The 23,864-nt window shown below is 47.4% G+C and overlaps 2 protein-coding genes across 6 annotated transcripts in view; one reads left to right on the plus strand and one right to left on the minus strand.

Annotated features, from left to right (window-relative positions):
* Window positions 1-481: 481 nt before the first annotated feature.
* KCTD10 (potassium channel tetramerization domain containing 10) lies at window positions 482-17,768 on the minus strand. 2 transcript variants are annotated; one of them, XM_048821509.2, is made up of 7 exons: window positions 17,661-17,768; window positions 14,557-14,770; window positions 8,552-8,721; window positions 7,249-7,335; window positions 6,357-6,409; window positions 5,387-5,582; window positions 482-4,764 (listed from the first exon to the last, which is right to left on the minus strand). In XM_048821509.2, exons 1-7 carry the CDS (start codon window positions 17,661-17,663, stop codon window positions 4,546-4,548), a joined length of 942 nt encoding a protein of 313 aa, XP_048677466.1. In that variant the 5' UTR covers window positions 17,664-17,768; the 3' UTR covers window positions 482-4,545. The 2 variants fall into 2 exon arrangements, with proteins under 2 accessions (XP_048677466.1, XP_048677465.1); XM_048821508.2 differs by having other exon boundaries at window positions 7,249-7,338.
* A 251-nt stretch (window positions 17,769-18,019) lies between these two features.
* The window catches only part of UBE3B (ubiquitin protein ligase E3B), a 34,929-nt gene continuing 29,084 nt past the window's right edge, over window positions 18,020-23,864 (plus strand). Inside the window, exons 1-8 of one of the 4 annotated variants that reach the window (XM_048821497.2) lie at window positions 18,020-18,111; window positions 19,922-20,035; window positions 20,121-20,214; window positions 21,262-21,431; window positions 21,543-21,663; window positions 22,849-22,908; window positions 23,271-23,375; window positions 23,477-23,573. In XM_048821497.2, coding sequence (XP_048677454.1) covers window positions 21,271-21,431; window positions 21,543-21,663; window positions 22,849-22,908; window positions 23,271-23,375; window positions 23,477-23,573 — 544 coding nt within the window. In that variant the 5' untranslated portion in view covers window positions 18,020-18,111; window positions 19,922-20,035; window positions 20,121-20,214; window positions 21,262-21,270. The other 3 variants (XM_048821499.2, XM_048821498.2, XM_048821500.2) reach the window with 3 other exon arrangements.

Genomic DNA, 23,864 nt, shown 5'->3' on the forward strand with positions numbered 1-23,864 from the left:
ACAAGTTGAAGACTGTTTGAGAGGGAACAAATACAGCTGATGGCAGCAGTGGTGCTGGCCCTGCACAGTCAGGGCCACTCTTCTAGCTCAGGTATGTGGGTGGTGGCAGCTATGGGGAGGGAGTATTTCTCCTCCTTTCCCTCTTCCCCAGGCTCTGCAGATGTATTAAAGATGGTTCTTGCTACCTTAGTGTTCCCTGTGCTGCAAAGTACTCCTCCTCTTGTTCCATCAAAGCAGAGAATGCCAGACTGCATATCCTTGCCTTGCTGCCTCTCCACCCTCCTGCTGTACTCTGATGAAGGGGGAAGAGTCTGGCTTAACCAGCAATTCAACTACAATCAGCATTGGAAGGTAAAACAATCAACCTATGGGGAGACTAGAATGTGATTTAGCTTCCCCTAAAAAGGCACTTGTTATGGGAGCGAGCCAGCCAGATAAGATGAGGGACAGTTTTAAAGAGCAACAATGATCAATAGGGATGTAAATATGAAATGTTTCTAATTTATTTTGCATATAATCAAACCAAAGTATAGTACATACTGCATACACAACCATACATAATTCCAGCTTAAGCTTTTTGTGCATAGCTATACAAAGTCAGTGATTGTACAAAGCAGACAAGTTTACTAGGGCCATGCGTTCAGTGTAACCCAGGGAATGGAGAACACAGTGAACCAGCCTTAAGATTAAAAACAAGGTGCAGCTCTGACCTTCACTGCTCTACCTTTAAAGGACAAGACATTTCCATGAATAACTTGATCAGCTGCACTCTGTACTGTCAGTATTCCTGCTTGTATTGCATGCTGGAAACAATGACATGTGGGCATGAGCCTGAAACAGTTATGTACTTTGACTTGCTCTCTTGCAGCTGCTGGTTGATAAGATATTGCTTGTTACCAAATAGGGGTGACTTTAGTTACATAAAAACTGCATCTCTCCATCTCATGAAAGTTGTAGAGGCAAAGGCTTTCTATATGAGCCCTTGACCTTGAGGAGGCTGCTCAAAGAACAGCTCACTATTGAAAAGTGTAAAACTTAGGATGGTATTGAAAGCCTGTAAGTTAGTGAAACTATCTCAAGCCAGCTGTTTTGTCAGGGAGATCTATTTTAAAGTACAGTGAAGCTTGCACTAAGGCTGACTTGTCAGTGTCCATAAAGTATGTAGAAGATGAAAGCTGTGTGCTAACAGCTAGGGGGTTCTATTCAAGGCTTCCAGTACAGTCTAAAGGCCACCTTTCTACTAGTCTTCAGGCCCTGGCAGGTGGTTTTAATATTCGGCAGCATAATTAAGGCTTTGTTGAAACTTCTACCCTGTTTAATAAGCTTTGTACTATAGAGGATGCTTTGTTGCATGTTGCTCCATGAGGGAGCCCCTCTGAGGTCATGGCCTTCATACAGGCAATGAGTTGTGGTCCCATCTATAACTAGTCAGATCAGATCTCACACTGCACATTATCTTCTGTCAGACACAAGACAATGGTATGCTTGTATTGCATAACTAAGGCAATTAGAGGGCTAAACCAAGAATGTACTGAACTGCTGTCACTGTAACTCAATCCTTCCTTCTAACAGGGCTTTTAAAAAAACCTCTCAAAAACCTCTTAAGCTGTGTTAATTAACAGCTCTTTAGGAGGGGAAGTGCCACCTACTAGACAGATTAAAAAAGGCTGGGGAAAGAGGGTGTTTCTGGAAAGCTTTTTTTTTGGTTAAATTGTACCACCAAGGGCTAGCAATCTAAGCCACTGTATTTATACTAAGCTAAAAGTGTAACATACAGTCTTGTGTATTTCCTTCTTCTCTGGGCTTATCACAATAGAAATGGAAATGTTGTTAGCACTACACATTCCTGAATGAGAAGGAAGCTACCTGTACCATGGAAACATAGCTGGCCTGGTGCAATAGCAAAGACAAAGGGAGAGATTGGACCACTTGACAGAAAATGTAGATTTCATGTCACTCACTCTACACAACTGACTAGTCAGCCCTGTAACAGTGGTAAGTTGCGTTTTAGTAAACAAGGCATTGCTTAAATTCTTAAATATGTAAAATCTCAAAGTACAGAGTATTGGAAATATAGAAGTATGCAGTCCACTAGAGTGGAGGCTTTCCTTCCCCCCCACCCCACCTAAAACAACCTATGCAATAGATAACTAGTCCCCCCCACCCCACTGAAGGCTGCAGGGAACAAAACAACTTTTCACTGTGACAAGTTTTTTAAGAAATCAAAAGTCACATGTACCTGTGACTGACACCATTTTCTGTGTCAGTACAGACTTGAGATTAAAATGAATAGCCTAGCTTAAACACTGGACTCTAGAAGGGCTTCTCTAATATTAGGCAAGTAGGGAGTTTACAGTATCTATGTACAAAACACTGATATGATTGCACTTTAAGCCCACATCTGTCAGTTACACACAGTGATAGTTCAAGCTGCTAAACTGTTTGGTTTGAAACTAGCTTTACCACACTGACCTCTTTACATAAAGATTATCTTTCTAGTAGTAAAGTTTTGAAGATCTAGAAGACAGGCACTATAAACAGAGCTGTACCCTGAAAATCATCTTTGGCTGATATTGCCTCTGAAAAGCAGTCTCCACACTCACTTTCCTAGGCTTGAAGTATTTAAGCTACACAAGAGTGATGTACCATTGAATAAAGTTGTCAAAATATGGAGATTGTACAGTAATCCCTACAAGCAGGTGTTCATATGGCTTATACCATTCCTACAAAACATTACTTTAGAGCAACATATAGCGATGCTAACCAAGATAGTAATGCCTTTAATGCTTAAAACTAATTCCTCTGACAAATGCTAAGTGACATCTGGGGCTAGAGTAGACCTCCTATACTAATTTTACAGTATAACATTACTTTTCAGATTTCCTGCTAGCCCCATTACTACACAAGACAGGTGGTCCAGCTAGTCCACCACCCAAACTCCAAAAGAGGCCAATACCAGCTGCATCAGCAGAAGCTGCAAGAAACTCTACAACAGATGAGGGACAATCTGCCCCATGTGAAGGTCTCATTCAAATCCCTGAAGCATGAGGCTTTATATTCCATCCAAAGCTTGTTAGAATTAACAAACTCTGGCTATTTTTAATATCCACTCCCTCTGAATGATATGAACCTCCACCATCACTTCTACTTAACACTCTACTACGCAACAAGAGACTAGGAGGTAGATAAAACACATTATTTGCAATAGAAGAGCAATCTTAGAGAGTGAAAAGGTCTATATAGTATTCTGTAGATGATTATAGCCATTTTCTTCCAGGTGGCCTAGAATATGCTGTGAAAGAGACAGTGAAGAATAGCTGGAGATACTGACACGTAAAGGGATGTCCACCCATTTCTCACCAGTGTAGCAGCACTAGAGGTAAAGCTCCTGGTATCACTTATAGAACTCAAGCTATGAGCAAATGTCTAATTAGCTCCATATTTAGACTGGGATTACATGGTGTTAGTAGTAGCCCATGCTGGAGTTATCTAGGGCAGCTGTAAAGAAAAACCATTCCTGTTTCAGGAGAAAGTAGGGAAAAAAAACAATCTAGCAGGAACCTTCAAATTACATTCTGGGTTTAAGTGGAAATGCTAAACAGACTGACTACAGTAGATATCCCAAACACCTTAGGCAAAATGTTATGAAAGTGTAGCTTTTTCCTAACCCTCAAAGTGTAAATATCTCCCACCCTTGAACCCTGCCATAAAGCAGCTGAGGGTTCTCCACTATTCCCTAGCATACTAGTTTCACTGAACCATTACTACTAAGCTCCGGGGGGATGCCATAACCAGCTCACTTTAACATACTTTCTGAATTTTGAACTTGAGCCTGAGTAGCTGCCAGCACTAAATAACAAAACCAGAGTCGCTGCCAACCAGCAAGACCTAGCACCAGAGCAGGTCTGACTCCGAAACAGTAGTTGTTAGGCTCTCAGGTGCCACAAGTACTCCTTTTCTTTTTGTGAGTACCACTAGTCTATTTCAAACCATGCAAAGCAACTCTATTCTGGAGGGAAGCCAGCATCCATAGAACCTTGTCTTCTGAAAGCTAGGCTGAAGCATTTCTATTTTCCCCCTTAAAGGTCCAGAGGGGAGGCAAGGGGAGAAAGTGCTGAAGTTTCTTTAGCATCACTGTGGCACAGAATAGCATTTCTCATGTACAGTAGGTTCAGGTGCGATGGAGTAAATGTGGGGCTGTAGGGAAGGTAGACAACTCTTTGAAAATTCTAGTGAAAGTGCAGAATAAATACTAAAAGGCAGAAGGACGAGAACACTCCTCCTCTAACCACAAAACTGCAGAAAGAGTGCTGAAAATTCAAAGACATTACCCCAAATGCATTGATCTGACCCTTGATACCTTCTTTATTCCTCTAACAGCGCTGCTTCCTGTTAAATACCCCCAAATAATCTAGCCTGGTACAAAATGTAATTTTATAGACTTCACTGAACATAAATAAGTTGCCTGGTCATCAGCTGTAAAGAATGGAGAGGGCCAGGCCACAGCTTTCCCAAGAGGGCTGTGCAGTCTGCAGCTCTCACTCCTCACTGATGAAGATGCGCCCTGTCATCTGGACGCTTAATATGAATCCTTCGCACACGTTCAATGCGCTCCCGCTCCTCGTCCTCCTCCAGGTGATGAGAGCGGCCTGCTGCCCCTCCCGTAGCCTCCAGAAGCGCGTTGTCAGGTCCTCGTCCATCCTGAGCCTCGTAAAGCAAAATGTTCAGTGTCTCTTCATAAATTCGGGCTTCTGGGAACTCCACCTGGGTACCCAAAACAGCTAGGTTAGGAGAAGCAAAATCAATCTTACCCATTCCAGGCCCCCCTCCAGTTTTTATGTACCCTCTGGTATTTAAGAAATCCTCTCCATTATTCTTGGGTGGTGGTACTCTGCAGGAAGTGTGAAAACTTGCAAAAAAGTTACAAGGTATTAAGAGGAACCCTTGAAGATCTATGTTTCTGTGCTCCACCTGCTGGCTTTCAGCCTCCGATGTCCAGCATCCAGTGCTCTCAGACCTGAGCCATTACCCCAAAAAGGCAGATGCAAAGACAGATTATTTCTGGGCAAGGTAAGATTGTACGTGAACAGAATACTACTGGTTTTCTTTATACAGTTAAATAAGTGAACCTGGGTGAGTGCATGAGTGGGTTTAAAGACCAGAACTTGCATTTATTTGTATTGTGATAGCATCTGGAAGTTAATACCCTATTGTCCCTGCCCCACAGAACTTACAATTTGTTTGACTGCTCTCGGCCCGCTCCTCTGTAGAAGGTAGAGTGGATGCTCTCAGGAGGGGAGGGCAATTAAAGGAAGGCTTCAAAACAGAAGTCAGGACATTACTCTTACAGCAGCTACTACGCAGCATGAATGAGTTTTATCCCTACCTTTGTCTGTTTCTTCTCAGTAGCGTAGACAATGGAGGTGCAGCAGACCTCAGCAATCTTACGCCCCTGTCCATAGAAAGACCAGCAGCAAATCTCATCTCCTATCACATCCTTAATAAAGAGGACTCTCCCGTTAAACCGCAGTGACAGCTTATCAAACAGCTCGATGTTCTTCAGCATGTTGTCATCAGAATTACTGCAAGAGAACAGGGCATCAGTCAAACAGAGTTAATGCCATGCAGAGGAAATGTCAACAACTAAGGAGATTCAGGCAGCTGGAGGTCTAGATGTCCTGCCTCCCTTTATTTACTGTACCAGCCATCAAGGTTGTGTTTAGACTTGAGCGCTAGGGCTGCTTCATCCCACTAAGAATCACTCACTGCATTAGAAGAGCGAGCCTGCAGCTGAAGGGTGACTGGCCTTCAGTGGAGAAGGTGCAGAGTGTAATACAGCATCAGTGCTGGGAGTAACCACATCAGGATTCATCCCTCAACTAACCTATTCCATCTACTAAAGTTTAGCATCAGCTGGATTGGGCCAGTGCTGTCATGAGTTAGACATAGTCACATATGAGGACAAGAGCCCAGCCACCACGCCTACCCAACTGAGAGCCGCATAGGCACAGCCCTCTGACTCCTGGCCAACTGCCGACTCTGCAGGTAAAAACTCTGCAGTCCCCGCAGACGACAGGGCATCATCTTGTCATGGAGTCCCTGCAGGTCGCATCCGGGCATTAAAGAGGAAGCTCTTTATTGCTGCAAGTGTGCACTTAGCTTTCCACTGGAGAAGTTTCCATTTCTAACCCCCATTAGCAGTGACTCCACAAACAAAGCAGGAACAGGGCTTACTGCGCATGTCAACCACAAACACTCAGTAAAGGGAAAAGCCCATTCTCCTTGAATCTGGTTTCAGACCATTAATTTCCAGTTGAAACTGTACATTTAATAACTGATAGTGGAAGTTGTTTTACCTGGTGTAGGAATATTTGTTATTACTTCTGTTATACAGCAACTTTACTGCTGGCTGGAAAAAAACATGCAGGAAGCACAATTAGAGCACAATTTACTGGCTAGAGCACAGCTGCAGCCTTAGTTCCAGACACGCAGAGAAGGGGAAATATGAAGCGATAGTACTGTGCGTACACCCACTGTTTGTGGAAGTGATGCTGAGGCTGCTGCCTAGTGCTAGCATGTCAGCCCTGTAGGCAGGTCTTTGTCCCCAGGACAGGTACAGCACAAGCTTTCCCCACAGCGTGCCTTAACCCTGACTTCCCTGAGCTGTGGTGACCAGCTCATAGTTGACTCTCCATGGCCATTCCAGTCCTTTATGCCTCTGCTGAGATCCCCAATTAATGCCTGCTGTGGTGGCATTTTTTTTTGGGGGGGGGGAGGGATAGCAGGCACGAGAGTGCATACCTGTCTGCTAGGAACTGGAGCCACTAACATTTCAGGTCAGTCAAATATCAGTCACTATTGGGCTGGAAAGACAGGTGAAAGGTTCTATAGCCCCCTATTGATGCCCTAAGTCAACCTGTCCTCCCTACTGACTATTTGAATATGTAAGGCAGAGAAGGCCCCCACTGTAAGATGCATTGTTTTTTAAATGTAGACCCATTTAAAGACCTGGGTGAAAAGCTGTTTAACTTCTAATTCAGATAGAATAATGAGGTTGCAGAGAGATCAAGTATAATTTTCAGACTCACAAGTTAACAGATGGGTTCCTGAGCATGCACACTTCAAAAAACTAGTGTACCACATTCCAAAGAGTCAGCTGTCACTCTGGCTGGTGAGCTGCTGCCTTGCTGTAATGAGGGGTATGTGCAAACTTCCCCCAGGGATCAAGCACAGCCTGCTCCCTCTTACCTTATTGGATGTTGCTATAAGTTTTTGCTCTTCCTTAGAAGAAGTGATGACTGGTACTTTGCAGAATGGCTCGTATGCATCTTTGTTCTGCTGAAACAAGACAGTCCGTCAAATGCAGCAGGTGAATGGAAATCCACATTCGGGCCTTTGAACAAAATGCAGGAGGCCATCAAGGCTTCTCTCCTATTTAAGCCTGGGGTTAGTTACAGCGATGCAGACGGGAATGGTGGCTCACCCTTGTCTGAACCAAGAGGACTTGATAGAGCAGTGAGCTGACCTCATGAGACAGCTATGTTCCTTTGTGTAGGCATGCTGGGGTACAGGGACATTACATGCTTCCCCATCTTACCGCCCAGTGAGGGGAAGAGGTACAAGAACAGCTGCTGGGGTGCTTTGGGGAGCCTAGGCTCCAGCCCCAGGACTGCCTTAATGCACCATAGGCCTGTACCTAAGCTGTGCCTTCTGGGGTCATGTGACTCTAGATGCCCAACTTTTTCATTTTAAAAGGTTCCTAACTCATTTATGGAAAAATGTGATCTGAGCATAACTGATATAATGATGCCTGCTCGAGTCTGCAGAGAGCCTGAAACAAACAACAGCTCAGAGGAGTTAACTGTCCCATGCATCTCAAGAGGTTGTTCACTTCAAGACCCACTGCTCTGACAGGCCTACTCCACCCCTGCTGAAGGCTTTGGACAGGAAGGGATGAGTGCAGAAGATGCTAAGCAACCATGCACTGGCTGCTGGGGTCCCCCCCAGCTGCTGCTCCTGAGGGAGAAAAGCACCGTATGCCTTTGACTACACCTCTCTACCACCAGCACTCCACAAGGGTGTTAGGGTCAAAGGGCAGGCCAGTACAAAGAGCAGGCCAGCAGAATCTTATACTGGTGATGTGCAAACAGGAAAGAGCCCAACTTGACACTGGGATCCCAAGGGTGTTTGCGGTGCCTGCAGTTTTAACTATCTTTATTTGTAAGCTAAGCAGGTCTGATCTCCGACACGTACACACAGCTAGAATCCCAGGGCGCCATGCTTTAAGTTAATTACACACTGAGAAAAGAACTACTTGTCCAGAAGAATACTTGACCTCTCCTAACCCCTTACAGCCTTAACTATCCACATGCAAGCAAAGGGACAGGGACTGATTTCTCACTGTTTCCTGAGGACAGGGCAGGAAGTGGGATTAATCAGAGGGAATACTGAGGGCATAAGGAAAGGCTGACTGATAGAACGAGCTCAAGCCACTTGTACTGGCTGGGGACCAGGCTTCTCACTAGCTCCATGCTAAAGACTGCACACCTACCTGTAGAGCTGCCTGGCACTCATCCACAAGACCCTGAACCAGGTAATACTTTGCCTCGGCCAGCAGCTCTTCAATCTCTCTCCGGCTCTCGGGAAGAGGCACAGCCCCATCACGCAGGTAATTTAATATTGTCCCGAAGTGTTTGCCACAGCGGTCGATCAAAATCCAGCCTGGGAGGGATAAAGCAGGATACAGCTGAACAGGGGGAAGGGAAAGACTTAGGCAAAGAGTCCACACCCTCACTCTTCCCAACTCCAGCTGGCCAGAACATGGTGTAACACACTGCAGCTCTGCACAGAGGAGCCTATCCGCAGAACATTGCCTCACGCTGGTGCACAGCACATCCTACTGAAAGGCTCCAAAATCCTCCAGCTTGCTGCTTGAGGTGGCAGCTGGAACAACAGCAGGCTGTACTTCTACAGGGAATTCTCTGTGTATATCTCCCCCCCCCCACCCCAATCCTTCAAGGGCGCATGGTGGGAGGCAAAGGGAGGAAGCTCATATCTTTCAACTCCCAAGCCACTGACCATCAGTTAGCTGAAGTGATAGCAAAACAAACAATTCCCACCATCAAATTAAACTCAGTTTTTCTGGTCTCTCCCCCCGCCCCATGGCTTTTCCTGGAATCCTGTCTACTGTTTTTGGACCTGCTAGCATACGTTAACCCTTGACTGCCCCCCAAACACACACACACACACACACACAACCACTGGGACAGATTTTCTATAACTGCAGCTAAGAGACAGCTAAATAGAGCAGAACAGAGGATTCCCAGGTACCTAACTGGAGTCTAACGGTATGTCTACACTGCACTAAGCCACCAGCGGCTGGCCCAGGTCAGCGGACTTGGGCTGGTGGGGCTCAGATTGTGAGGCTATAACATTGCAGTGGAGATGTTTGGATTTCAGGTGGGGCCCAGGCTCTGAGATCCTGCAGGGAAGGTCCCTTAGCTCAAACATCTACACAAGCAGTTTTACAGTCCCAGCCTAAGTCAGCTGATCCAGGCCAGCCCTGGGCATTTTACTGCAATGTAGACGAACCCTGAGGGACCTACAACCAGTCAAGGGCAGAGCCAGGGACAGAACCCAGGAGTCCTACCTGCTACAGCTGGCTCTCACATGCCTTAGAGCCCTTACTGTGCACAAACAAGAGAATGGTTAACCTAAGCAAAATTCCCATCAAGCTGGTATTTAGTGTTTGTTCTGGGACAGACCACTCCCCCCAGCATGCAGGAAAGATTATTGTTGTTTTAAAGAACACTTATTTTCTCCCATCCCCTGCAGGGCCCTGATGAAATGCTTTCCACTCTGCATCCCGCACACTGGTACGGAAGGGGGGCTTGGGAGTGCCTGCTGATTCAGAGGTTTTATTTTTTAAAAAAACAATGGCACATTTGTGTGGAAAATAACCCTGCTGTCCCCAAGCAGCAATTACGCAAGAAAGGTGAAAAGGAAGCAAAGAGGTGAGAAGACATGGATACTATGAAGGTCAGCAGAATCCTTGCAAGTCCCATTTCATCTTCCGTACTCCCAACTGGCATTGAACAGGAATAGCAAATTGATTAGGATATGAATGTTTTTAAAGTGCTTTGAAGATGTAATGTGAGTACGTGAGCAGTACAAGTGACGTGTGAGATAGTCCTAGATGCTGTAGCATTTCCTTTACGAAACCACCTGCTAAAAGGCACATTACTCACCAGTCCTGGGTAGAGATACCGGAGAGAAAGCGAAACAAAGCTTCAGCAGAGCTTATAATAGAATACATGGCACCCTTAATCTGAACAAGAAGTTCATATTTCATCTCCACGCAACAGTAGTCCATCTCCCGAAGCAGACCAAAGGGCTCAGAAAGGTATTATGCAACGTCCAGCTCAAGTTTCCATAAACAGGCGGCCATTTTTATGGGCTTCGACTCAAGAATGTACTCAGGAAATGCTTGTGGGGAAGGACTCATATTTTAGACAAATAAGGGAAAAGTAAGGTAAAGCATGCACCACATGGCTTGAATTAATGTAATTATTACTAAAACTCTGATTACTTGGTTAATTCTCCAGCCCCTAAGTTGAATATAGGTCTTTCCTACTGATGGCCTACTTAGCAAGTGAGGTTCACTAGCATTCTACTCTGCACTTTTCTGTGTTTTCCCATTGCACTTGTGCTTTATATAGAGGTGCTGTTTGGTTAGGACTGCAGCTTCAGAGGGAGTGGAGGAATGTACTAGGAAGCTAGGGTGATTACACAGACCTGATTTACAGATGCTTGTTGCAAATTGACACAGGAATCAAACTACAGATTGTCCCAAATTACTGGGCATAATACAACATATATAGGGGCCACTGCAGAAGTTCCCAAGACCATGCCCTTTCACTGTAAGGGGGAGAGGGCACAGAACACACCATCCTCCCAAAACCCAAGAGCTATCACAGACCAAATGGAGCCAGTGACTTAATTTACTGGAGTTGCGTAGGGGGGATGGTATAGGGAGAATAGATGCATTCTGGGCACAGGACTGGGAGTCAATAACTCCTCAGTTCTCAACGCAGCTGTGACTCCCTCTCTGGACTTGGAAAAGTTAACTTCTGCTTTGGTTTCCCTATCCATAAACCTGTAGAAATGCTAACTTCCTAATGTCCCAGACAGCTGCAGCAAGGATGCAAAGATGTTTTAAAGTGCAAAATGGTGCTGGGTTGCTAAACACCACATTTAGCAATTCCATCCACCACCACATTTAGCAATTCCATCAGCCTTCACAGGTGCTCTTGTTCTTACTAGTCAGCCAAAATGTACTGCAAAAAGGAGATACTTAACAGGAAAGTGAGCCCCTCAGCCTGGCTGCTGCAGAGTTAAGAAAGCAGGTTTCATCTGTAGTTTGCAGTCTTATAAAGCTGTATTTTAATAATCATTGTTTTACAAAATGTTTTGGGATCCACTACTCAGGCAGGAATAAATATCCCCAGGAGCCATAAATAGACACAATGGGAAACATGGGAGTTTAACTTTTGTTACACGAAGAGTTGAAGTGATGGCTCCCAAACACTGATACTAAAGCAGGCTAGAAGGAGCTGCTAAGTCTTAAATAATAAAATATCTTGGCATTAGATTACTTGGGGGTCTTCAAGAGGCTCTTGTTTAAAGCAGACTAATTAAATCTGGTCTCTCTTTAGAATCTAAAAATGCATATTTTAGAACAGCTGGGGAGACTAGGAATTCATGTTGCACAGAGTTCTCTGTGCAAAGACACAAGTCTCCCACAAAGGTCCCCTACTTCTATCCCGCTACTCCAGTAAGATGTAGATTTTGAAATATGCAGGTTTCTTTATTTTGCAGATTAAATCCGTAAACTGAAAAGAATCTACATGCATAGATAACTGTAGCCATTTCTATTGTAAATTGCAGGGGGGGGAGGAGAGAAGAAGTCATACTATGGTGAAAAACACTTCCTATTTTGTGCTAGATTTTGGGTGTGACTGAAGAACACAGTATTTGAAGGCTTTCAGATAAGGGTAGTTTCCTTTAAACACTATGATACTATTGTCCTGGTTTCCATTAACACTTTCAAGTAATACCAGGCAGTGGAAGATAAAACATTAGCTACTGCAGCAAGAGTATCTCATTTCTATGTGCAAGAAGTGTTAAAATCCCCCTGAAACACCAGCACAAACTGGCAAATGAGGCATTCCTACATCACGAACTGTGAAAGTCAGAGCAAAGCAAACATGGTGTTCTAAAAGAGTCAGATCCAGATGGCCTTATACCCTTAGCAGTAGTACCTTCAACTTTCCCCTCCCTGCAGAAGAGAGAATCTGTCCACACGTAGAAAAGTGGATTTCATATTTGAGAGACACATTGTAATAGCACTTGTACTGTATCCATCCAGAGCACTCTGGGTGAAGCTCTGAGACCGTACATTAGGCAGCATTTGTTGAGGAGTGAGTGGACAGTGCCAGGGCATAGTTTTAATCACAGTTCTAACTCACTTGCTGTGTGGCCCTGGATAAATAATTCACCTACGCTACAGATGAGGAAACACAGAGAAGTTATGGGGCTCTCCCTACTCATAGGGATAGTGGGAGGATTAATGTTTGTCTAACACTATACGAATTCTTTTGATTCGGTGCCGCTGCCGAAATTCTGAAAACGCTGCAAAAGAACTAGGGTGATGAATTACATTCAGTAGGTTGCATTCTAGTGCTGTCATTAAACTGGAAGCAAATGATGATTGAGTAGCTGGCACACTTCCCTCTGGATCAGCACTGAACCAATGTTCCACTGGCATTATGGGCTGTGCCGCTGGATGTACAGCGTGGTAGATGAAATGTAATAGAACAGCCCTATGGTTAGTAATGATCCCATGAGACATTTTTCAAAAGTAATCATGACCAACTTGGATAATTATATTCTTGCTTACCTACCTATAATTTCTCCTGTATTTTCCATGCAAGAGGGACCCTCTCTGCTTCTTACCCTAACCTCTTAGGTAGCGTAGTTGTGCACTGTTAAACAGCTGCAATGTCCGACTGCAGAGATCCCTGAATTTTTGTGGTGAGGAAACTGATCTCTTAGAATTCTGTATAGTACTTGGATACTTGAAAAAGCCACTACAAAAACTGAAACAAACTCAAATATTTCCCTAGTTGTTTAGAGATGGACTCTAGCTAAAATGGTAATACTTTAATATTAAATGGCGTTGTATTTCTCACAGGTTGGCTGCGAATCCACTTCCTGTTCTCACAAGAAAGCTGTCAGGAGGGCCTTATTTAAACCATAGCTTATTTCTCCCCAGCGCTAAACACATACTAGACGTACTACGGCACTGAAAACTAAGACATAATCCATCCTCAAGACAAGTTCAAACAGTCAATACAATAACAAGCTAACCAACAGAAAAGAGTTTTCAATCTCTAAGATCAGTCTACTAATGAACTATTGTCAAAGACAATGAGTGTATAAATCTGCAAACATGGGAGCTGTCGGATAATGGGCAAAATGCCAAAACACAAATAGAAAGCTGTGCCTGGAATTAAAGTCAGTGGGACTCCCACACTCTGGGAATGTTGATATTAAACTGGGCTAAACGTTTTGAACAGCCCTCAGATGATGAAACTTCTTGATCCTTGATCTAAAAGGATCAAGTTTTCTCCCATGACTTTTAAAAAGATAATCAGTCCATGTCCTTGTGGCAGGGAAGGAAGATAGTTTTGACCATTGCCTTTTAAAAAGAGCCTAATTCAGAACATTCTGAATGATCCCTTTGCAGATGGACTTGACTAAAGAGATCCATTTGCTAGCAGCTTTTACAGATGATTTATAGTTTTTTGCTCGTCTCATATATGCCCTAGTAAATTACTAACATCACAATTATTCAGATGCAAGAAATTCATAATTAGGTATCAGTAACCTCAGTACAGGTGGCTTCTTTACATTTCATAACTGGTTTGTTTTCTAGAATTCAACAATATGTAACCTCACATGAAAAATGAAGTTACAGCCCCTTTCATCCAAGGATCCCCAAAGCCCTTAATACACTAAGACTCACAACCCTCACAAGGGAAGTTTTAGCACTGTATTACAGACAGAGAAATCAAAGTCATCAATTAACCTTTCAGCCTCAAGGTCAAAAAGCAGGTCTTGACTCCTAAGCCCTTGTGCTAACCACTTCACGCAGTCCCTCTAACAGAGTACTTTTAATCTCAGTGTTTCAGAAGGAAGCAAAAGTTTATTCAACTGGGTCTGATCAGGGCCTTTGACTTTATCATAATCTAAATAAGAGGAGGGTTGTGGCTTCAGATAAATAAGATTAAAATCTTTCCTGTTTCACGGCTTTTCTCAGCTGTATAGTTTGCTAGCCATAGTAACAAAACAACAACAAATGCCTTAGAGAACCTGGGGCTAGGATAAGCTTCTTCACTACAATTGTCCGTTTTCTAATGTGTTAATCAATCTTAACTGAAAGGTTATTTTTTCCCTGCCATGAGTCTCTAAATGACGTGAACAGTGTCTCTTTACCTTCGCTGTCGGTGAGAACCTCCATGCGGCCACTGAACATGGCCTTAAGCATGGTGTCCTGCTTGGTCAGGGTCTGCATTGTGGTGTAGTAGAGAGCGCCACCAATGTTCAGCTTGACATACTTGGAGCTCGGGCTGGTCCCTTTGAAGGAGGTGGTGCGAGTCGCAGCTGCCGGCACTGCTGAGCTCACCACGCTTTCTCCTGACATCTCTTCCTGAAAACCAGAGAGGTTGCCAATTAGGCCTGCTTTTGCACTGTGTACCACACAATTTACTGCTCCCTTGTAACATTTTATGTAGGTAATATTAATACACTGCTGTTCTATATCCCCAGCTGGGAAACTCACAGTACCTCACGATATCCTGTCAGGTAGCTAAAGCTTATCTCCATTTTGCAGCTGGAGGAACCAAGGTTAAATGTTTTGCCCAAGCTCTCAACATGAGAGGGGCAGAGCTGGAAATAAAGCCAGGAGTTCTGGCTCCCACTCCCCTGCCCTACACCCTCCCATTGCATGAAAACTGCTTCTCCTATGCCTATCTCTGTAACAAAGTATGGAAAACTCTAGGGAATGGTTTCAGGACTTTTTACTAGAGACCTGCCGTGTAGTAGTTTAAAGCCATGCTGACCAATTTCCTGCAGCTATGGCAAACAGAGCAAAGTTAAGCTAAACTGAAATCCAGAGCACTGCCTATTAGCATTCACTCTTTGACTGTCCAATGCCTAACTTTTTTTTTTTTTTTTTTTAAACGCAGCAGGTTACTTCCCCTTTCTGAACTAACTTCAAGTTTACAATGGCTTTGAACCCAATGGAGGCATTTAAAGCCAACATTTTTTCCACACTAAACAGCTACTCTCTATTCACAGCACTGCAGACAAAATCTTGTGCATGGAAGATTCTGGACTTTCATGCTATTTCACTATAAACTGTTTCAGCTGATCTGAATTCACTATAAATGGGTTCCACTGTTTAACTTTCCATATTGGGTGTTATTTCAGTCTCAGCTCCTCTTTGCTACCTTTAAATATTTTACTTAAAGTCACAAAGAAACCCTGCATACAATCTCCTGAGGATTAGACAAGCCAACCAAAGAATGTAAATAAACTAAACCAGTGCAGAGTTTTGTGAACTCTGGGCAGCATTTTACAACCATAAGTTATCTACCTGGCTAAACTGAGTAGAAGAATGAAAAAGTGCATTCATCTCTCCAACTCAAAACTCACAAGATTTAAATTCTTCTGGGAAGTGGCTTAGTTCAGCCAGCATCTGGCATTTGAGTACATTCACACCTGTACAGGGAGTCAGACTGGATGATCTATGAAACTCTTACAAATCTCACTGGCTGTGATTCAGAGTGCAGATTTCAGTGAGAAAAAAGATATTTAGTGAGTGAATTTAGTGCTCCTGAAACTGAGGGTGAGTGCACATTTGTGAATGTAGACTTCTCATCTCCATACATTCACAGTGCTTTCAATGCATTTAGGATGGTGTATAATCTCCTACTATTGTTGCCTTAAGATTTTCCACACGCTGTTCCACTGAATTACTTCCCTTCTAACCTGTAGCATCCATACTGTATCATGAACCCTCCTGAGCAGAGGCAATATTGAGAGATAATTTTAAAATGTGGACATGTGAGAACTAAGATAAAAAGCTTCCCCACCAATTCATTTCCCACTGGTCATCTAATAAGAATATCCGACTGTGAGCTCTAGAGCAGAAAGGCTCACACACTAATCAACAGTTGCTCCAGGCAACTGAACACATTTGCATTTTTGTGCATCAAAAGACTGAAAGGGAGATAAGTTAGCCGCATAATTAATATATATGTTGCTCTCTGACTCACTCATGACCAGGCCTCTGCCAAATCACTACTTTATGGTTAGCCTCAGGCTCCTACAATGCACCAGAATGGGATGACTAAAGCACAGCCACCTCAGACAGATCGAGGTCCTACAGTCTTTGGGTCAAACAGTCTTCCGCACACATGGCTAGAAGCCACCTCTTAAATCATCCATGTTCTGCTGCTGTTCAGAGACCTTTAATGCAGCTGGCAATGCAGGTACATGAGCTGGCTGCGTTTGGTAGGCAGAGCCTGGACAGAGGCTATCAGGCAGCTCAGAAAGGTAGGGCACTAGGGGACCACTATTCATAGCAAGGTGTCTCCTTGCTACTGTTAGTAGAGCACAGAGCGAGGCAGGGCCAGCAGGACCCCCCAGCTAGAGTGATAGTAACAATAGACCCAGGCCCTAGACTGCACTGCACAGCCCCCCTACCCCGCCCTGCTGGGGGGCAGGAACAGCACCCCACCCTGCTGGGGCACGGAGACAGCAACTGGCCATAGACCACCCAGCAGCACCAGCCCTCGCCCAGTCCTTGTCCCCACTCAGCCGGGGCCCCAGCCCAGCCCCCCGCACACAGCCAAGCCCCCCACGGTCCTGGGACCCCCAGCCAAGGCCCCAGCCCAGCCGCCTGGGTCCCCCTCCAGCCAAGCTCCCCCCCCCGGGTCCTGGGAAACCCAACCCAGCCCTCAAGGGCCTCCCCACAGCCAAGCCCCCCCCCCAGGCCCCAGCTCAGCCAAGCCCCCCACGGTCCTGGGACCCCCAGCCAAGGCCCCAGCCCAGCCGCCTGGGTCCCCCTCCAGCCAAGCTCCCCCCCCCGGGTCCTGGGAAACCCAACCCAGCCCTCAAGGGCCTCCCCGCAGCCAGCCCCGCCCCAGCTCAGCCAAGCCCCCCAGACCCCCGCACACAGCCAAGCCCCCCACGGTCCTAGGACCCCCAGCCAAGGCCCCAGCCCAGCCGCCTGGGCCCCCCTCCAGCCAAGCTCCCCCCCCGGTCCTGGGAAACCCAACCCAGCCCTCAAGGGCCTCCCCGCAGCCAAGCCCCAGCTCAGCCAAGCCCCCCAGACCCCCCCCCGGTTCCGGGACCCCCAGCCCAGCCCAGCCCCCCGGGCCTCCCCCCAGCCCAGCCCAGCCCAGCGCCCCCGCCCCCCCGGCCTCGCGCCCAGCCCCCCCGGCCTCGCGCCCAGCCCAGCGCAAGGCGCAGCCCGCCGGGGAGCCCCTCCCGCCCCAGGGGCTGGGCTGACCGGCCCCGGCGCCGGCGCTCACCATGAAAAGCCCAAGCGAGTCCCCGAGGCAGCTCCGCGGAGAAACCGGAAGCACCCGGGGCGGGACAGGCGAACTTCCGCCCCTCGCTCACGGCCTATTTTCGGACCCGGGGTCACCTCACTTCCGCCCCGCAGAGCGCTCCGCCCAAACCCGTCCGATGTCCCCCCCGGCCCTCGCAAAGCGCGGGGCCCGCGGGCCCGCCCGCGCCCCTCGGCCCGCCCGCTGGGGCACGGGAGGCGGCGAGCCCGGGGGGCCAGGGCTGGCGGGGCCCCCGCGCCCCCGGGAGCGGTTCGCGGGGCCCCTGGCTGAGCCGGGCCTGCGTTCCCGGGCGGGTCGCTAAGCGCGGCGCACAGGCGGCGGCCCCGGCCTGGCGCTCCGAGGGGGAGGTGCTGCCCCCCCCCCCCCCCGGGCGTTCGCGGAGGCGGCCCCGGCCGCGCTGAGGGGCGGGCATGTGAGGCGGCTGCTCAGCGGGGTCTGGGCCAGGGTGTCGGGCAGTGCGGGGCAGCGGCTGGGGGGGCGGGTGTGCTGGGGGATCCTGGAGGGTGTGTGTGGGGGGGGAAGGCGGTTTGCTGGGGGATCCTGGAGGGTGTGTGTGGGGGGGGAGGGCGGTGTGCTGGGGGATCCTGGAGGGTGGGGGGCGGGGAGGCGGTGTGCTGGGGGGTTCGGGGGGGGGAGGCGGTGTGCTGGGGGATCCTGGAGGGTGTGTGTGGGGGGGAAGGCGGTGTGCTGGGGGATCCTGGAGGGTGTGTGTGTGTGGGGGGGAAGGCGGTATGCTGGGGGATCCTGGAGGGTGTGTTGGGGGGGGGGAGGCGGTGTGCTGGGGGATCCTGGAGGGTGTGTGTGGGGGGGGAGGGCGGTGTGCTGGGGGATCCTGGAGGGTGTGTGAGGGGGGGGCGGTGTGCTGGGGGATCCTGGAGGGTGGGGGGCGGGGAGGCAGTGTGCTGGGGGGTTCGGGGGGGGGAGGCGGTGTGCTGGGGGATCCTGGAGGGTGTGTGTGGGGGGGGGAAGGCGGTGTGCTGGGGGATCCTGGAGGGTGTGTGGGGGGGGGGAAGGCGGTGTGCTGGGGGATCCTGGAGGGTGTGTGTGTGTGGGGGGGAAGGCGGTATGCTGGGGGATCCTGGAGGGTGTGTTGGGGGGGGGGAGGCGGTGTGCTGGGGGATCCTGGAGGGTGTGTGTGTGTGGGGGGGAAGGCGGTGTGCTGGGGGATCCTGGAGGGTGTGTGTGGGGGGGGAAGGCGGTGTGATGGGGGATCCTGGAGGGTGTGTCGGGGGGGGGAAGGCGGTGTGCTGGGGGATCCTGGAGGGGGTGTCGGGGGGGGAAGGCGGTGTGCTGGGGGATCCTGGAGGGGGTGTCGGGGGGGGAAGGCGGTGTGCTGGGGGATCCTGGAGGGTGTGTGTGTGTGGGGGTAGGCGGTGTGCTGGGGGATCCTGGAGGGTGTGTGGGGGGGGGCGGTGTGCTGGGGGATCCTGGAGGGTGTGTCGGGGGGGGGAAGGCGGTGTGCTGGGGGATCCTGGAGGGTGTGTCGGGGGGGGAAGGCGGTGTGCTGGGGGATCCTGGTGTGGGGGAGGGAAAAGCGGTGTGCTGGGGGATCCTGGAGGGCATTTGTGTGTGTGGGAAAAGCATTGTGCTGGGGGATCCTGGGAGCGGGGAGGCGGTGGGTGACCTGGTGCTGGGATGGGAGGGCTGTGTGCTGCCGGGTCCTGGGAGTGAAGGGAGTGTGCTGGGGGATGGGGATGGGAGTTGACCTGGTCTGGGGAGTCCTGGTGGGTGACCTGGTACTGCGGGGTCCTGGGGGCAGGGCGATCTGGTGCTGGGAGAAGGAGGTGATCTGGGGATAGAGTTGCAACATTTTCGTGGAAGTGGTGTATGGGGGCAGGGAAGTACCTTGTGTGTTGGAGCGTATGTGAGTAGAGCATCTGGGGGCACTTGGTGCTAAGGGGTGAGCAGAACATGAGGGATCAAAAGCTGGTATGTTTGGGAGGAGGGGTGCTTGATTCTGTGTGACACATTCTTTTAGCTGGGAACTCTGTTAAAAGGCTTGTGAAACTCTGAGGTTGCCTGGTAGCCAAATATGGTGACAGGTGGATTAGATGTATACAGGGAGATTTAGTGAAAGAAATTAGTTAATATTCATAATAACCTTAATCCTGGTGTTTTGTTCTTGTTATCCTATTTGTCAGGCTTTGCTATGAAATTATTGACATGGAAATTCTGATAGAAGAGTTTTACATGAGATAGAAACTTTTTCTTTACTTCCCCAGAGCAGCTTTGAGACCTATCACTTGCAGCAGGTGGACCAAAACCATGATGCACCTTTCTGTGTTTTGAGGTTTGTCCAATATTTCTCCATGAGTGGCTGCTGGGTGATTGGGTAGGTGAGTACAGCCAAAGACATCTAGAACAACAAATGAAATTAATAGTCCCCCACAGTATCTAGAATTGATTGGTTTGTCTCTACAGAGACGAAGGGAGACTATATTTGAAGTCAGAGCAGATGTGGATCATGTTTGTATATGGATGAGTATCAGTTTCTTCTTCAGAAGCAAATCCTCAGGTGAGTTTTGTGTAAAGTTTTTATAAAAATTCTTTGCCTTTAATATTCACACAGTAGAAATGTACGCATCAAATGCATCTTAGCTTTGAAGGCTCCATAAATATTGAAACTGTCTCTAAATATTTACCAAGCAATTCGCCTGTTACAGATGCAACAGAGTGGGCCAGTCTAGATGGTTTAGGGGCAGAGCAACATTCTATCACGTTGAGGTAGCTGAGTTCAGGACCTGTTTCAGCCTCTTTCTTCCTTGGCTGGGAGCATGGTGGAAGCAGCACATTTAGGGTCATGAGTGACCTTATCCCTACCAAAAGTGGCTTTCTGGAAGGACTATCCTCCAGCCTTTCCTCACTAGAAGGACAGGTCAACCAACTACAGGGCCATGAATTGGGGAGGTAATGGGGAAGTTTCCTACAAAGAAAGATGCTATATAGTCCCCATTTACCAAAAGGGACACTGGGAGGTTCCCAACATGCTTGACAGCTGTTTCATGGTCTAAACTGGGGTAATTCCACTTGGACAAACTGGGTCCTTCCATCACCTCCTTTATTTTTATTTTAGACAGTTCTGTTGTTATCCACCCTTGTTTCCCTGCCCTTCAGAATTCTCTATAGACTCTAATTAAAGCTGATGTGGGAACATGACAAGCCGGTGGGGGTGAGGCGGAGATTTGGAAGTAGGAGAGGCAAATGTGCTGGCTGATGGAGTTCTGGTACCAGTCCTGTTCTTGTTTTCCCCTTAACTCTGCTGCTGACATGTCGCGCTTTTGGTACCCCATGTGTGTTGTACTTTGGGGCCCCATTTTTCTCTATCTCATGCTCTGTGTTCTGTGGACACGTCATTTCCTCTGTCTAAAGGCGGACATAGCCTGTCCAAACCAACCAAAGCCGGTCTCTTGGAGCGATGTAGGGAATTGCCCCTTCATGCACACCTGCCCTGGGGCTATATGTTGTGTCCATATCACTCCCAACTCCCTAAACACACTTGCTGCATGTATTCTAACATCCAGGTAACACCTTCTTTCCCTCCCCGATCTCATCTTTGTGGAAGGTTGCAAAAATGTTCGGTACAGCACAGTCGTCCAAAGCCCAGTTCCTCGATAAAGCGCGTCAGGCCCGTGAGGAGCGGAGAGAGCTGAAAGAGAGAGAGCGAGCCGCCATTCAGATCCAAGCCCTGATTAGGAGGTTTCTTTGTCGATGCAGGCTGCAGAGGGAGATCAGGTGTGTGAAATTCCACCCCGCGGGCTTTGTTGCTTGTTGCGAACTGAGCTCTTTCTGTAGATGACAGTGGCTTTTTAAAACGCTCAACATTTGATTCCTCCTCCTTCCCAGGAGAGAAGTGGAGGATTTCTTTGAAATAAATGAATCTGCTCCCAGTAAAAGAAGTGCACTTTCCATCTTCAAAATTTCCAGGAAACTGCTGTTTATTTTCAGAATTAAAGAGGACAAAGAGGTAAAGCTGCTGCTGTGACACATTTCCCCCCCCTCAGATTAAAAATGTACAATGTATTCTATATGTTTAATATATATGAACTGTTACTTGGCTTGTCAAATGGGTTGTTACAACATGGAGGGTTCAGAGCGTGACCTGCAGCTCCTTTTGTCTTGTAATGCCATGGTGAGGACAGCGGGGAGACAGCAGGACTGAGAGTCGAGAACTCCCGAGTGTTTGGTCCTGGCTCTGACACTCCGTTAATTTGAGCAAGTCATTTACTAACGCACCCGATGGGCCAGCTAGCTCTGGTGTAAAGCACCATCACACTCAAGCAAGAGGGTTGTGTGTGTTCCTTGGACTCTGGTTAGGGGCAACACTCAAATAAGAGCCTGAGTTAACTTTGCAGTGAAGACAAAGCCCTAATAGCCCAGCTTCAGTCTTTCCATCTGCAAAATTGAGATAATATTAATACGTGCCTCCCAGGGGAGTTGTGAAAGCCAGTCAGGGTAAAAGGCACTGTGAGAGTGAGTGGCCATGTTAACTTGTATTAAATCTGTTCAGCTGTATGTTGTTCCCAGTTGCCTCTTTCCCGAGCAATTTCTGTTCTGTCAAGAGAAATATAAGTACATCAAATGTTGTTGTAGTACTTATATCTGATTGTAAATGTATACTTAGTGTGACATACAGTTCCCAGAGCTCCAGGCATGTTTGCTCTCCTCCCCCACCAGTCCTTGGTGCCACAATGTTGTTTGGCCCCTGTGTTACGGTAACTAATTACATCATTGAAGTGTCACCCTAAGAGTAAACGGATCCCTTCTGAGGCCAAGGAGTACTCTGGATTCTTTTCCATTCTGCTTCCTGAGAATCCTGAAATCCCGGTCCCGAGTGGGAGTGATGTCATAGAGCTTAGAGTGGTTGGGAGTCTCACTGGGTAACTTGCAAGCAAGGCAAATGTAATCAAACTCAATCTGTAATCTAAAAGGGAGCAATTATATATATCAATGGGTTTTTCCTTCCTCTTAGCCCACCGGTATTGGCCACCACTGCCAAAGACAAGCTGCTGGTCTCAGCGGAGCTTCAGTTGCTTCTAGGGTGGAAGGCCTTTATTTCCCGTAATATGCGTTTTTTAACAGTTTTTCCCAAGTAACTGACTGTACTTGTGGGGCATGGGAAGTACACTAACATGTCTCGCTTTCTTTACAGAGGCTTGAAAAGTTGTGTCGCTGTATCCTGAATAGTATGGATGTTGAGAATGAGCCCAAGGTCAGCAGGTCAACTTTGTAAGGGGATTTAGGATTTAGGTTTATTTTTTTTAAAAGTTCACTGATCTGAAATATCAAGAGTGAGAGACACTCACGTGTCACTTATATTCCATGGTGGATTGTTTTTATATGTTGATAAACCCCATAGAAGAACCCAGGATAGCTACATGGATCCACAAGGGTCAAAAGAGCATTTCCCGCATGGTACAATTTACAGCTGACCTAGTCATTACCGGGGGCGGGGTAATTCTGGTCCAGTGCTGGGATCTGCGTGGCTTGTGGAAGTAGTTTTATTACACTGCTTCTGGAAAAGCAACAGAACAGAAAAAGTTACCACAAATTTCTCCTGTTCTTTGCCTGTAGGTGTGGTATGTGTCACTAGCACTTTCTAAGGATCTTACACTCTTGTGGATCAAACAGATCAAGGACATCTTGTGGTTTTGCTGTGAGTTTCTCAAACAGCTTAAGGTAAAAATCTCTCATTGGTTTTAGTTCTGTGTTTCTTGTGGTTTCACACTTTTTAGTATTGTAGACTTGATTTATTAATGTTGATGTTCTTGTTATTCTAGCCTGACATCCTACAAGACTCGAAACTGGTCACTTTGCACCTCACGATGCTTGTTACGTTCACAGACACTTCCACGTGGAAAATACTTCGGGGAAAAGGTCTGTGTGGCTCTTTCCAAAACCCTGTTGTAGCCACCAATCCAGACCTTTCTTCTTTCTCTTTGTTTTAAAGTCTTCTGGCTTGGGCTGCAGAAAGGGAATATTTTTCTTCTCTCGTATGCACTGCCAAGCTATATGATTCGTTCTGTGCAGACTGAGCAACAGAGATCCATACTGTGGATCAGAGAGGAGACTTCCCCCTAAGATCATAATAGTTCAATCACTAGTGCTGCTCTCTCATAATGCTCCATTGTCATGTGGATCAAAAGCTTCCTTGATGTAAGGGTATGA

Source organism: Caretta caretta, chromosome 15, assembly GCF_965140235.1.
Source record: "Caretta caretta isolate rCarCar2 chromosome 15, rCarCar1.hap1, whole genome shotgun sequence".
Lineage (NCBI taxonomy): Eukaryota > Metazoa > Chordata > Testudines > Cheloniidae > Caretta > Caretta caretta.

What these genes read in the sequence shown, in the direction of transcription:
- KCTD10 (XM_048821508.2), bottom strand. An exon ending in AACAAATATTCCTACACCAG is followed by an intron (nt 5,583 to 6,356) that starts GTAAAACAACTT and finishes GTTCTCTTGCAG; the next exon opens with TAATTCTGATGACAACATGC. An exon ending in CTGAGAAGAAACAGACAAAG is followed by an intron (nt 4,765 to 5,386) that starts GTAGGGATAAAA and finishes TTGGGTACCCAG; the next exon opens with GTGGAGTTCCCAGAAGCCCG.